The sequence below is a fragment of the Vanacampus margaritifer genome, chromosome 16 (assembly GCF_051991255.1).
Source record: "Vanacampus margaritifer isolate UIUO_Vmar chromosome 16, RoL_Vmar_1.0, whole genome shotgun sequence".
Classification (NCBI taxonomy): Eukaryota; Metazoa; Chordata; class Actinopteri; order Syngnathiformes; family Syngnathidae; genus Vanacampus; species Vanacampus margaritifer.
Window position 1 is genome coordinate 829712 of NC_135447.1, and position 16027 is coordinate 845738.

The following is a 16027-nucleotide window of genomic DNA, read 5'->3' on the forward strand; positions in this document are numbered from 1 at the left end:
GTACGCTGTTAACGCGGCGTTTTACGACCCGCTGCCGAACCAAGCGGTTTTAATGTCTGCTTGAAAAGGCACGCTGAGGAAAAAACACTCATCAGGGGAATCGGCTGCCGAGTGAGCGAACTTGGAGGATAAGCGGAGAAAGCGTCAATTACACAAAAAGATCATCTGGAAAAATGAGATGATTGACTCTCACTTGGCCTCCACTGAGTGCCGGAATACACTCAAGTGTCTCCTTATCACAACAAAGCTTTACTACACACTTGTGATGTGCACTCCAAATAATACGAGAATATATTCCACAAAATTGTGGGGGATTTTAGCTGAACGAGATTAGAAGAATATAAAAACTTAAAATGTGTCTATTTTAAGGATTTTTTTTCCAATAAGTGTATAATTAACTCATTCACTCTCACTCATTTTCACTGAAGCTACCCCCTTCGCTCCCGGCTGGTTTACTGGATTTTGATAGATTTTGCAACACTGTTGTGTTCCACTGCTACAAAAACGTGGACCCTACCAAAAGAAAGATTACAGTCTCTTCTTTCATCAGGAAAAACAAGTATTTGTATTTGTATCTGTTTCCGTTTTGCAGCAATCAGCATTAGAATATAGCTAAGTTTCATCATAATTCACAAATCTATTTAGAAATGTGAGTCATTTTTCAACATGGCCCTGAATGATCTCTTATACTCTGCTGCCACCTGCTTGCCGCTTTATTAAATAACTACCATTGCTTTAAGCCACCTCTTCATGTTAGAAGCTGCATCAAAGCCTTCTGGGTGCTCTTGGGGGGGGAAAAACAAAAACGTGTAAATACGTTTTCGGGAGCGAAGGACAAAGTATTTAAAAAAAAAAACGTGTTTACACATTTTGGGGTTTGAATGAGTTAAGAATCGCACTGCACTTTTACCTCAAATGCCAAACGGGGGGATCTTTTTTTTCTGCCCATGCAATCTATCGAGGAGGGCTGATTCCAAGTAAAACAAACCAGCAATTGGCTTCAAATTCGGAAAGTCGTTTCTCACAATCTCTCACCTGCGATCATGTCGTCCACCGTGCTCATCTTCAGCAGCACCTGCTGGATGAGGCCCACCTCCGTGCTGGTCTGCAGGTTGCGGACGCTCTTGCGCAGGATGGCGGTGAACATGCTCCAGATCTCCGCCTGGCACGTCACCTCACAGTGTGCCAGCAGCTCCACCATGCAGCCGATGCTCTCCGCCTCCTGGATGATGAAGTTCATCTCCAGATCAAACTCGCCGCCCACAAGCTGAGGGTGGAGAAGTAAAGAAGGGGGGACAATGTTGATACTTCATGTCAAAATCTTAAAAAAAATAAATAATGGCCACTTGTCAGGTCAACAATGAATCTTAATTTCTTTTTTTTTTCATTCAGCCCCTGAAACAAGTTTTTTTTTGCCAGGGATGTCAATCATGAGTCTCAAAAGCCATACACCAACATTTTAAATCTGCCATTTTGGTTAAAAGTGGTCATTTTGGCAAATTCAAACATTCTTGGAAACTGGATTCACCATAAAGCTTTGGTTCGAAATTTGAAAATTCGGCCCCCAAAGACAGTTTCACTTAAAACAAACAAAATGTCTGCCTTTTTAGGGACATTTTCAGTCCCTCAAAAATTCCTCCTCGGTTTTATCCAAGTGCTTCCAAATTCAAACCTTGTATGGTAGACCGACGGAAAACGGCAAATTACAAAGAATTTGAGTTTTGGTCATCGCATGGAGGCGGAGCAGCGAGATTTGATGACTTGCCATTTAACGGGAAACTCTTTATAAATCAAGTCCACGAGGTCGGAGTTGGACCATAGGCGAAGTCTTGTTTGACTTCGCGTCATGAAATTTGGTAGCCAAGGGCATCATGACTAGACGTACAAAAAGACTAGAGACATTTTCTATTTTGGTTTGAAGCACACATTTTAGACTCATTTTGTTCATTTCCAGGCAAGGAAAACTTTCCTGCAACTAAATCTGAACTTTGTATAGCACACAGATTGACAGCGCTAAATTATGATGCATTTACATTTGTTGTCATTGCGTGTGGGCGGAGAAAGGCAGCGAATTTTGATGACTCACCATAAAACGGAAAAAACGAATTAATGAAACAGAAACTGCTCAACCAGGCCGTCTTTAGCTGGACGGAGAACAACAATCTCTCAAAAATACATCGGCTTTAAAAATGGCCGGCTCCCCTTTACTGCTCAGTGCTCGCACACACAAACAAGCAAGCGCGCGCACGCACGCACGCACACCCCTAAGCTGAGCCACAGATATCATCATTGCAACATGGAGTGCAAATGGCCTGCCTCTTAATGGCTGATGCAGCGTAATTACTTGTGAAAAGTATCGCTGTGCCTCTCACACACACACACACACACACACAGTACACACACAGGCAAGTACACACTTCAGCCTCGGCATACTTCACCATCCAGAAAGTGGTCGCTATGGTGACCAACAAGCTAAGAGGACACACACGGGCACTAACACACTGCGTGGAGGTTATTAAATGAAACCGAAAGAACCACATAATGCACCACGCTGGATAAAAGAAGCGCCAAGATGAAGAAATGGCAATAAAAAGAGAACATTAGACTGGCCTGGCACAGAGACGGATATGCGTGTTATTTAAAAAAAAAAAAAACAGTAAGTCTTAGTAAAAAAATGAGAGCTATGTGTCTAATCTTAAACCAACAAGCACTGAATCCTTTCTGGGATAAATGCAGTTGTCAGTTTGGCCACAGGGTGGAGCTAAGTGGAAGGGTTGGTTCCATCCATCATTGATCAGCTAAAACAGGGGTGGCCCAGTTCGGTCCTCCAGAGCCTGTTTTCCATGTCTCCCTCCTTCAGCGCAGATGAATCTAATGATCAGCTCATCAGCAAGCTCTGCAGAAGCCCGATAACGATCCTGTTCATGAATCAGGTGTGTTAGCGGAGAGAAACAGGCTGGATAGGGGCTCTCCTTTCCCAGATTTTTGAGGGAAGAGGCTGGGTAAACCCAGGACTGGTTGACGCATGAAGTTTGAATCTGCATACTTCAATAAGTCAACTCCACAAGGGCAGAAAGTGACGACATTTCTTAAAAAGCCAGTTTCACTTTGCAACATCACACAGGAAGTCCGCCATTTTGGTTTGAAGTGGTCATTTTAGGGTCAACAACTAAGTTCCTTCACAAGGTCAAAGCTTGAACAAAAGTCTTGAAAATTCAGCCCCGAGGGCCAGTTTCACCAAGTTCGCATTTTAGCAACATAAAATTGAGCAGAAATATGTATACCCACAAAAAAAAAAAAGTCTCAAGAAGTCACGCCATAAAAGACAAACGAAGTCTGCCATTTTGGTTTGAGGCAGTCATTTTGGAATGAACAACAACAGCAAGTTACCGCCACAATGTCTAAAAACTTTTGGGTCAAAATTAACCCAACTATGGGTCAAAAATGGACCAATTCCCTACTTGGGTCAACTTGACCCAATTTTGGTTGAAAAATGGGGGTCGTTGCGTATAAAACAACCCAGAATGTTGTTTCAGATCCGTTAATTGGGCGCAACTTTCAAGAAAAATGGGTCAAATTGAGCCACGTGCAAAACATCTTTTGAAAATGTCTCTTTTCTTAATCTTTTTCTCTTTCACAAGTTAGCAACATGGAATATGCTCGGCAAATCTATCATGAGTGGATCCGCAAAAAGTGTCAAAAGGCTGTGCTGCAAAACAATTTAATAAAAAAACACACACAGGAAGCTTGTTTTTTTAAAGTGGTGTAACCTAAGGGATCCCCTGCACTAGATTTCAAAAGAATCATTCAAGCACTGTGCACAACTTGGTTGGAAATGGTAAACATGCTTGTTTATCTGTTATTTTCCCGTGGGGGGGGGGGGGGGGGGTTGGGGGTTGGGGGGGGGGCTACGATCTCGCTGAGGCGCAACCCTGGCGGGCGCTTTGAGGGCGATCCGTGGCAGCGCGGCGCCAAAGCAAACATCCTCCAGCAGTTGGCCAAGACCGCCACATGCCAAGAGAGCCTTTTGTGCCCCCGAGGTGGGCGGCACAACATATTCGAACCTTTTTGAGGTCTTAAAACAAGTGAGCGAGAAGCTTCTGGTTGGCGGAGTTAAAAATACAGAGGGTCATATTGACCCGTCAACATTTTTGGTGTTCGCAAAAAAAACAATGTTAGAAAACACGCAATGATCACTAGCGACACGACGGTAATTGTACATTATTTATTATTGATTTGTTTTTTTACAATCATCCTTTGATTAAAAAAAATATATATATATATATAGGTGCATTTCAATAAGTTATATTATGTAAAATTGAAAAAGTTCAATTTAATAAGAAATAAATAAAAATTCTGACCTTACGACCTAACCCCAAAAAACTGTCCACACAGCAAATTCTGTAGTGTCAAATTGAGTTTAAAATCTGGTGTTAATTATTTCCTTTCTGTTACTAGGTGATTGATTTGGGTGTTATTTGAACACTCCAAGTGAAGAAAAAGTCAAACTCGTGGACTCCAGGTTGAGTGACCGAAAGACATCCGGGCTCTTTTCTCTGGATTTTAAGGACAACTCTGAGTCTGGATTATTCGGTTTTATAAGGTAATTATGAAATGATACCGCTCTTGAATTATTTTGTTTATGAGAAAACGTGTGGGACATAAAATTAAACGTTTCCGGATTTTCATGAGTCGTGTAATTTGGGTTCATTATTTTTCTGTAAAACTAAAAACAAAGTGGATATTTTGCCGTGCAGGCAATTTGTATTTACCTTGAGTCGTGCGGGAACGAGGCCTATGAACATGTCTCGTGGCATACTTGTTAATGTTGTTGCCCCCCCAAGAGCTAGCGGTACAAGGTTCGAGTCCAACTGTCTCCATTTGGGTTGGAGGAAAAAAACTTGTCAAGAAGTAACACTAAAAACTGTGAGAAATGAACACAAAAAGGAATGAAAATAACACTTTGTGGTTAAAAGTGACAACAAAAGTGTGAGAAATTCATTTTAAAAAAAATGAAAGGAAATAACACTTTTAAGTGTTAAAAAAATAACACTGATAGGTGAAAGTAAACTAAACACTTTAACTCTTTGACTGCCAAAAACGTTAAATAACGTTTAGTAAAATCCTATGGAGGACTACCAAAGACGTTAAAAGACGTTTTTTTTTTAAACAGAGGTGAAACTAACCATTTTCTATTGTTGATTACTGAAAAACGGAATAAGGTAGAAACAAACTTTTTTTTCTGATGAAAGATGAGAGTTCAATCTTTCATTTGGTAGTATGTGTGTTTCCATAGTCCAAACACAACATTTTCTGTGGACCTTGAAAGATCAGTCAAAATGCTTAAATCGGCTGGCACCCACGGCATCCCTTTTCTGAAAACGTCTGGCAGTCAAAGAGTTAAAGTGCAAAAAGTTCACTTTTATGTGTCAAATAATAATTTCACTCTATCAATGAGTTCAATGTTTACACTCCAAACTGGTGAGAAAAAACTGCGGGAAAATGTTAAATTTAACACTTATGGGAGTTAAATTTACACTTCCAATTTGACAGAAATTAGGTCAGCAAAATTTTGGAAGAGCTAAAAACATCTTGAAATACGCACAAGTGTAAGAGAATCAGAAAGATATCTCATGGTGTCAGATTAGTCACTGGCGCACTAACTTGGTCCCACCATCGAACCTTTTACTCCATTCACCATGAACAGGGAAAAAGGGGAAGGCAGATTACAAATGTCAATTTTGGGGATTGGGACTGAAATGAAATAGTTCCGTCGTGCCTCTCAAAGCATTATGTTTATCCAACTGCGTCCTTTTTTTTTCTTTCATCCTCTTTGATGTGTTCATCTCCCCGTTTTGGTTGCCGTCTCTGCTCACTCCAGGTTCGAACCTCATCCTGGCAGGGATTGCGTTCGTTCTCCTTCTTCTTTACAGTTGGTTGCCACAGTTTGCATCATGCCGAGTTTGCCGAGTTCCCTTTGGCCAGCGGCGACGAGCGTACATCCTCGCCTCGTCTTTTTCGTGCCCCGGGGAGGTTTTTTTTTCACGCTGGAGTTTCTTTAACGGCCGTCTGAAAGCGAGGCCGTTTAACACAGATATCTTTTGGGTGACGTCTGAGATTTTAAATCACGCAGTTCTTATTTGGCTGTGCAATTCCGCTAGTGACGACTGCTTCACTTCTGTGCTGCATGCGGTGCACCAACGTCTGACAGCTGGCAGCTATTCCAGCTCAGTTGTCATCAGATTGTGCGAAAGTATCCTTTAACTTAACAGTAATAATTATAGGAGGCCTTTTTTTTTTTTAACAAAAATTAAAAGAGTTCCAAGATGTAAGTTCCTTGAAATTTTGGGGTCAAAAATCCACAAAGGATCAGGAATGACAATAACACATGACATCCACTTGTTTCACTGCTTGAAATACTTTCAAAACTACCAACAAATCTAGTGACTGTTCTTTTAAAAAAAAAAAAAAAAAAAAAAAAGAAAGCTTAGTAGGGGTGGGAATGAATGTCTCACGAGTCGATTCCAATTTTTTTTTCCGGTTAAGAATGATTTTTTATTCAAAATGATTTGACAATGATTCTTGCTCCATTTTTTAGATGTGCAAAGAATTGTAATGATCTACTCCAGTCTGACTCGCTAATGCTAATTAGCGTGCTACTCGCGGCACTTTTATCACTCAAAAGAACGGCTCCACACTGCAAAAAAACGACTTTTATCGAAATAACTTGATCGGGACTTTTTCCTTCTACTCTCCAATGTGGTTAAAACTTAACAGTGTATTAGACCGCGTGGAACCACACTGCCCCTAAGTGGCCAAATCGAGTGCAACATGAACAGCGCTCCCAATAAAGGCACACACAAACAAAGGCAAGACAGTATAAAATAATTTAAATAAAACCGATTTTGGGACATTTAAAATCGATTGTGAATCGTACTAAACGTGAATCGCGATTCTGATGAGAATCGATTTTTTGGCACACCCCTAAAGCTTAGTGACAAGCAACAAATCAAGCAACTACTTTTCAAAAAACACGACTAGCAACTCCACTAGCAACAAAACTAGCGACAATTTTTTAAAAGAATGACTAGCAACAAAACTAGCATTTTTTTTTAAGTGTCAAGTTACATATCTAGTGACTATTTTTTAAAAAAGAAACTAGCACTAACACTTACGAATATTTTTGAGAAAACGCAACTAGCAACAGATATATTGGCTTTTTTTTCTTTTTCTTTTTTGGAAACTAGCACTAAATCTAGTGACTAGTTGACTTTGGAAACAAATTTAGCGATTACCGGTATTCAAAAAAAAAAAAAAAAAAAAAAAGTAGCTAGCAGCAAATCTACCAACAATTTTCTACAAAAAAAGCAACAAGAAACAATCTATCGACTATTTAAAAAATAAAAAAAAGTGCCATGCAACTAATTTGGAAAATACCCGCATGTGCTTGCAATGAGACATCGTGCTAAGACTGCAGCTATGCTTAGCTATTCGCCAAGACATGATAGCATTTCACACAGTGTCGTCCAACCGTTGCTGCTGAGTCAGGGGCGGAGCAACTCTGTGTGTGTGGGGGGGGGGATTATGAACTAACAAACTATGATACCATTATAAGGCAAAATTTAAGAGGGGCTAACTAACAGACACATGAGCTAACTGTCGATGTATTTGTAATTATTACTAAACAAGTCCCTTTTACACGATGTGCCTCCATTGAACCAAACTATCTGTGCTAAAGGGGCATCAAAGCCCGCGCACGGAAATCAGCGCGGGCGGCTCATTCATTGTTGTGCTGCATTATTGCAAATGGCGGCGCATCAAAGGAGCCGTTACACCTGACTGCCGGCCACAACACAGTCACCTGCTGCTAATTTGCCGGTGGAGTATCATCGACGCGCCGCCATCAAAGGCGGCGAGCGGCGGGCCATTGAGTCGCTTTTGTTGCGGCGAGAGAAAAGCTCTTGTGAACGCCACATCACACGTTACGCACTTAGCGTTGGGCCAAGTGGGCTCGACAGGCGCTGGTGAGAATACCCGCGTCCGAAAGGAAGCTTTACTGCTGCCATGGCAACAGTAGCGCTACGTGTAAATATTTTTTTTTCATTCTTATTGTTTCAGCTTTCACTTACAACTTGTGTTGTTTGGCTTATTTACACCAAAAAAATGCCTCACCAAATGTGAAGACAAAGACATTAACATGAAATTAATGTATGTTTGAGTTGTTTAATGGATGATTAAGTCATTATTGAAAAGGGACCGGCGGCGGTTTACAGCATAAAAGGCAACAGATGCGTCATGTCTTCCTTCTCCAGTGATGATGATGAAGAATGACACAGACGGGCGCGCGCACGCACACACGCAGGGGGAGGGGCAGGAGGCTGAACTGCATTTCCCATGGGCCCTTGTGCCCACAGATGGCAGACTGGATGAAACAATTGACCCCCTGCGCCCCCAGCCGCTTTCGGCGAATCTCATTGGCGTGTGTGTGTGTGTGTGTGCGTGTGTGTGTGTGTGTGTGTGTGTGTGTGTTTAAGCGGGGGTGGTAGCTGTGAATAGAGGCATCATTTGAAAAATGTCAAAACAGTTCACATTTTTCCTTTGTGCCACAAAAGTAATTGTTTTCCCTCATTACTGTAACCATAAGATAAGACGTCGCCTTATTTTTGCTGAAGAACACGTTCTGCATCAAAGTGGCATTTTTAGCTCGTCCTTCCATTCTTTACGACTTATTCAACCGATACAGACGAGCGCTGTCACTATTCCAATGTTTTTTAGAATGCATTCATCTATCTTTTATTCAATTGATTAACTGACTAATCGGATTCATTTTAATTTTGCATTGAGCATTTTTCCCCGATTACTGTTTATTAACCAGCGATTGGTGTTTATTTTGTACTTTGTGTTCGTATAGTGATAAAAAAAAAAATATATATATATATGTTACCGATTGGGTCAATATTTTTCAAAGTAAAAACAGATGTTTGCAAATGTGTTAATTTGATTAAACACCGAAGATAATCAGTCTTAGTCTTCTTTCATGAAGGACTACAGAAATCAGTGAACTATTAAAAAATAAATAAATTGAAAAATTGAAATTGCTCCAAACAATTACTCAATTATTAAAATAGTTGTCGATTAATTTGATCATCGATGACTCGGTTAATTTTGACAGCTGTAATTCAGACCATGAGAAAATTTGGACGTTCCTAAAACCCGTACATTTTTCTGTAGTAGACATTTCACATGCCAACATTCATAATAGATCATATAGTTATCTCTCTCTCGCTCTAAAAAAAAAAGAAAAAAATGATCAATGCAGGTATTTTGCGTATTGTTTTGCAATTTCAGTACTCAGAAGTGATTTGTTACATTACATGCCCTCTTCTTGGTTTCCTTCGCTCGTGTCATCTACAATTTGTGTCTCCTCCTCTTCCTATCTACAGTTTGCGTCCCGTTTGGTTGACGTTTTTGTCATTTTGTGCTTGTATGGTTTGCGTCTTCGTCATCTGAGGTTTGCGTCTTGCAGTTTGTTTCTTCTATAGTTTGCATCAACGTCTTCCACGGTTTGGGCCGTCTTGTCCTCCACGGTTTGTGTCTTCCTCAGTTCATGTTATCTACACTTCGTGATGGTCTCCTACGGTTTGTGTTTTTATTGTCTTCTTCTGTGGCTTATTTTGTCTTCATTTTCTTTCGACAGTTTTTCTCTCCTAGCAGCGTTTGCATCATTTTCTTCGCTTTACAACTTCATGTAATCCTGCAATAGTTTGAATCTTTCTGTCAATTTCTTCTACAGTTCATGTTTTCTTCTGTGGTTTGGTCTTCAAAAAATGTTCCAAGGAATCTTGAAAGGTTTATCTAAGATGTGTGTCTCCTATGATTTACTTACGTTTTATATATAAGCATATAGATATATGTACGCATTTGACGCTTGCTCCCATCTTTTTTTTTTCAACAAAACCATTGCTACTTTCAGAGATGCTACATTTGGTAGTAACTGTGATACAAATTTGAAAATTGAAAGTATAACTAACCATCTCAACTCATGTTTTGTCAGTTGACGACATCCCGAATTTTGAGCGCGTAGATTCAAGAAAAGCCATTGTAAAGTTGCGCAGCAAAATCTTGTTGAATTGTCCAAATGATCCGTCTTATGACGAGAGTGAGCGCTAAAGTTGAATGAAAGCCACGCGTTTGTTCCCAACGTGTCCTTATCCGACGGTTTGAGCAAATACGTTGGGCCAAAGGTCTGCTGGGAATGTTTATCCTCCGTATCCTGGCGAGAGGATTTGCAACACAACAGACCTTGCTCAGAACAGAAGCGCCCGAGGGCAGCGCGGGCGTGAAGAATCGCGTCGTACATTTGGACGTTGAATACAAGAGACCGTCAAGAGTGCGCTCAATTGCAGCCGGAGAGTGAAATCCTGCAGATCGGATCATTCAAACATGAATAAATGCTTTTACGCACGAGTCCAATAACAAATGAGCCATTCACTGGCATTTTTGCATATGGCATGCATAAACATGATACAACCCCCCCACCCCCCCCCCCCCCCCCACGGGCGTAGGAGGAGACTTTCGCTTTCAATCAGCTCGCGTGATGGCGTCAAAGGGCGACGCCACGCAACCGAGGAGCTGCTAGCGCCAATTTTGCAAACAAGCTTTCATTTGATTAAAAATCACACACACACACAATTTGCAGCCTTAAAGCCTCCTCCAACTTCCAATACGGGAAAGACGACACAATACGGTATCGAGCATTGGCAGGGTTTTTCCTGTGTACAAAATTCAGAGGCGGCCACCTCCAGCTTATTTGCTCGCCACCTCCAGCCTGAGTGACTGAGAATGAGTGAATGCTTTAACATGATAATAGTCATATTCTTATTGGCACTATTATTCTTATTATTGAAACATGGAATTATTATATGTTGCCTTTAAAAAAAAAAATTGGAATTTACAGAATACATGCACATCATGGCGCGTGGTCAGGATTAGGGATGTTCGATACCACTTTTTCCCAACTCTTGAGTAGTCGCCGCTGCTGATACCAAATACCGATACCGCTTGTAAATAAAATTCCTCACCCATAAATGACAGATGATTTTAAAGAAAGGCCTATACATCCCAATGTACTATTTTTCTTAAAATTGCATGACGTTAATGGCAACTTTGTATTCATATCATTTCTAATTCCTTGTCACTGAACGTAAAACGGCCGTCGTGAGTACCGATACCTTAAAATAAGACTGGTATTGGCACCGATACTGATACCCAGTATCGGTAGTCACCCGTCATAGTTAGGATGATACCACCTCTGCCTCAATTTGAGCCAGTAAAAACCCTGATTGCTATTTGTTAGCATAACATATAAGCTAATTTAACACAAAGCTATTCTTAGGCAAATTTTATAGGCTCATTTTGAGAAGTCAAAATGAATTTAGCTATGCTTTCTTGCTAGCACTAATGTAGCATGAACTACATTTTGTAATGGCTCACAAAGCTCACAAGCAGGTTTAATAACAAACAAAAAAAAAAAATAAAAACAGAATCTAAGATATTGGAAAGCCACGGCGGGCCTCCGAGGACACGCCGATGCATCGGGGGAAATCATTCGCAACACGTTTAATTGACGTTAAACAATACTGAGAGGAAAATTTCCACACGGTCACACGCTTGCTCACGCACACACGCAGTTTCACAAATACTCGGGACTCGCACAAACAATTGGTTGACAATGTCCGGCTGCGCCCTGATTGGCCCAAGCGGCTTAATCACGCTAAGCCTCGTCACATGCCGCCGACAGACAAACAATCAACATTTTTCCCAGCCCTGGAACGGACCTCCAAACCTGGAGTGTTCCAATGCAAACTTTTATTGACAGCAGGGCGGACATTTTGACATTTGGTCAAGATGATTTTCCCGCAGGTGATATTATTGCTTTGTGTAAAGGGTGCCGTAGTCTCCCGCGAATAACCATCTTTCGCCGTCCCAGTAGCCTTGAACGTAGAATTAGGTGGACTAAGTTAAGCCGCTTTCATGATTCTGGTTTTCATCTGCTGTAAAGTAGTTATTTAGTCACCTCTGTGTATTTCCTCCTAAGGCACAAGAAAATAAAATTGCATTTACTGCATTGATAGAAGAGAATAGGGAAGCGTATGTTTGCTCCGAGCAACCCCCCAAAATTTTCTCATGAATAAATTTACATTTTTCCCCCATTCAAACTGTGAGAGCTCGTCGCTGCTGTCGGCTCTTCCCGGGGAAATTAGACGATTGTGAGAGAGCTGAAATGAAATTGAAATATTTCAGAGTAATAAGCGGGAAGTTGAAAAGACCACAGACTACGAATATTTTATAATCATAATGTCCTGGATCATATAGAAAGTGGCTTGAGGTTGTTGTTTAGCGCTTCTGTAGTGCACGAGCTTTCCATTGTCATGAGTGCATTAACTATGCCAGGCCACTAGTTGGCAGCGAGTTAAAACATTTGTGTATTCGTATCAGGAGCTGTTAACTGTCAATATGAGATCAAAACACAAACAGCCTTTTGGTGGCTTCTCAAAGCCAAACGTGATTATTTCCCACGTCCAAGCTGTCTTGAACGCAGCATCTGTCGAATTATTATAAACCCGCTTTCACGTGGTGGAAATCATCGCTTGATCTGATTTGATTTTTTTTTCTTCTTTTTTTTTTTTAATCTCCCCCGCAAATTTGCGGGCTTTGGGGGTAGCATTAAGATGCAAATTGACAAACCCTTTCACAATGACCCCCCATAAACTCAAGACTCAAGTCCTCGGATGCATCCCGGCGTGCACGCCTAGAAATCTGCGGAAAAGTCGACAACGAGTTGAAAGGTTGTCTCCTGAGCCCCGCAGACCTAATTCAGAGCAGGCTTCTGCCAGTTCGCCATCGCTAATCTGTTTGTTTTGCTCGCTGACAGGACCTTTAGAAGCGTATGCGCAATAGGACCGTTATTATGCGTGTGTGTGAGAAACAATGGCGAGCAGTGTTCCGTTGAGCCAAAAGCTGACCGAGGATCAGCGGCGCATTAATCCATCATCATGAGACACAGCAGCCCATTTAGGCGACAAACTAGTTGGGCGTGAATTAATTGTCCTCCTCTGCTAGTTTCCTACTATAGAAAAAAACAAGGCCTGGTCATCATTCAATATCCCTCACACAAAACTATTTAGTTCCTTACCAAATGAAGCCGTTTAAGCAGCAAACTAGTTGGGCCTGAATTAATTGCCCCCCTCTACTGGTTTTTATTTCCTTTTTTTTTTTTTTATCCACCATGCTTGGTTAAAATTCAAAACCTTTGCACTCTTATTATTAGCCCCATGACGCATTTGCTACAGCAATCAGTTAAGTCAGCATACTAGTCGGGCCTGAATGAATCACCCGTTCTGCTAGTTGTGGCCAAGTTGAGAAAACAGCCCACAAGAGCAAATCATCATTAAAAACTTCCCGCAAAGGACTATTTTATTCCTTATTAAATGATTGATATGTTGTGGTTGTTGCTGCATCCTGTTTAGGCAGCAAACCACAGTTGGGCCTGAAATAATTTCACCTTATGCTGGTTGCTGCCTCTTAGAGAGAAAAAAGTCCACAAGTCCCAGTCATAAGTCATCATTTAAAATTAAACAGAACTTCCTTTTCTTATTGCTTCCCAAACAAGATTTACGCAACAGCAGCCCGTCTAGGCAGCAAACTTCACATACACTAAACAAATATGAAGACTGGAAACCGCAAGAAGAAAAAGCCTAGAAGGTCTGAGACATTTGTGATAGTCTGTTCAGGCAACTAACTAGTCAGGCCTGAATCATTGCAATACATGCCCAGAGCTGGTTGGTGCCTAGTAGAGAGAGAAAAAAAACACACAAGTCCTGGTCATTACTCATAATCGAACATCAAACTTGGCTCTCTCTTTACCTGCTGACATATTTGTTACAGCAGCCTGATTAGGTAGCAAACTACTGTAGTTGGGCCTGTATCAATTATGCCCTCTGCTCAATGCCGTCGACCTGAGAATGCACAAAGCCTGGTCAACCAACATATTCCGAAACAAAACTTTTATTCCAACCAAATTATTTGTTTGCTACATCAGTCATTTTAATCAACACATTAGTCGGGCCTGAATTAATGACACCCTGTGCTTACTCCACAAAGCCTAGTCAGAACTCAAAATCTTCCCACAAAAAACTTTGTGCATTAATTGTTTCCCTACTTACATATACAGTACAGCAGCTCGTTTAGGCGGCAAACGATAGGGTCTGAATTCATTGTGTTCGTTGAGGCTTAGTAGAGAAAAAACAGTCTCCAGGGCCTGGTCATCATTCAAAAAGCTTTCCACGCAAGACTCCACTCTTTCATGTGTCTAACAACATATTTTTAATACAGCAGCCTATTTAGGCAGGTACAGTACAAGTACAGGCTGATAGGATGGACGATTCATTTAAGCAACTTCTCTGTGTAGAACTTGGACACACTTTATAAACAAGATACATGAAGTCCTCAGTACTCTTTATGCAAGCAGAGGTGATACAGTGCAGCAGACCCGTCGCTTCGCCGTTTGCCTTTGAAGACCAGCGCACGCAAACGCGCGCACGTGAGCTACCGTTTGAACGGCGTGCCGCCGCGCACATTATCCTCACGTCAGCTATTTCGGGTTAGCTAAGCCGCGTTGCCTCGTTAGCACACCCTGAGGACAAGCCAGACGCTAGCATTTTCGTGGAGAACTTTCGACTTGGTGAAGCAGCATGTGGCTCATTAGCCAAGGTTATTTTTGCACGACTCGTCCCCAGGAAGCACATCGCTGTCATCACTCGTCATGCCAAATGAGCATCAGGCCAAATACTCACGTGAGTATGTTGAATGGTATGCTGTCACAAATTAGACCATGATATCAATAATCACGATTATTAGTAGATCAAAATAGCTGATATCACAATAGCATGAGTTCAGAAAAGCAGCATAGTACATCACAAATTAAAAATATATATATATAAATTGAGAACGATTACAGTGTCACGATATTGCGCTCTGTTATCAAGACATCACAATATCACGATATCAACGGATATCAACTTTCTCCATTATATGACGATAGAAAAAGTGCACAATCTTCTGATTGCATGAGAGCGCAATATCACGAGATGAGAATGACGATAGCCTGAACATCACCATGGCATGATAAGACAATATTAGAATCTTGTGATGTCACAACGGGGGTCTATGCCACGGAGGACTGGAGGCGGGACTTCCGACTTCCTGGTTTTCACACACCAGCTTTTTTTTCGTTTCCTGTTTGCGACGATTATCATGAGATCACAAAATCATCATGCAACTTCTCAGACATGGATCAGAAGAAACGTAAAATAATCATTTAATAAGTTACTTTTTGCCCATATATTTAACTAGAAATATAAACTAACTTATTTGTTTTGTAAAGATTATAGATGCACCTCCTCGGTTTTAATCGGTCAGCAACAATATTAAACAACGTGATCCTGATATTTCTATCCTGCTGATATTATAGGCGCACTTCATCCCATTACAAAATCAACTCATTTATTATCAACGCCGCTCTGCCTGGACTCAAGAGCCGTCGAAGCAAGGGGGGGGGGGGGGGACTCCAAAAGATCAAAGATGCAATTGAAACGCTTCTCCAGAACGTTCGAATCAGATCAAGAGAGGCGAGGTGACATCACAGAACAATATTTCATAAAAGGGATATTATGTAAAGCTACTCCAGGCTTAAATAACAACACAATAAACATGGCAGACTAAATAAATAACATCTAATATCTCATTTACTGTCCTCGGTGTATATAACATATTTGATGTTTAAAAAGACAACATACAACACGTTAGCTTTGTGGGCCGTGACAACTTGTCTCCCAGTGAATCACCGCGTGCGACCACTCACGGGGCACGTAAACATTAGCTTCATTATGTACACTCCAGGGGGTCCGAGGAGGCGGGCGGAGGGTGACACGATGAGTCAGCGCAGGCGCAAAAAAAAAAAAAAAAA

At 41.2% G+C, this 16027-nt stretch overlaps 1 protein-coding gene across 10 annotated transcripts in view; it reads right to left on the reverse strand.

Annotated features, from left to right (window-relative positions):
* Positions 1-16027, reverse strand: part of nbeaa (neurobeachin a) — a 69244-nt gene that overhangs the window by 43007 nt on the left and 10210 nt on the right. For all 10 annotated transcript variants that reach the window (XM_077547301.1, XM_077547300.1, XM_077547299.1 and 7 more), the window contains one exon: positions 1036-1267. In XM_077547301.1, coding sequence (XP_077403427.1) covers positions 1036-1267 — 232 coding nt within the window. The remainder of the gene's footprint in view (positions 1-1035; positions 1268-16027) is intronic.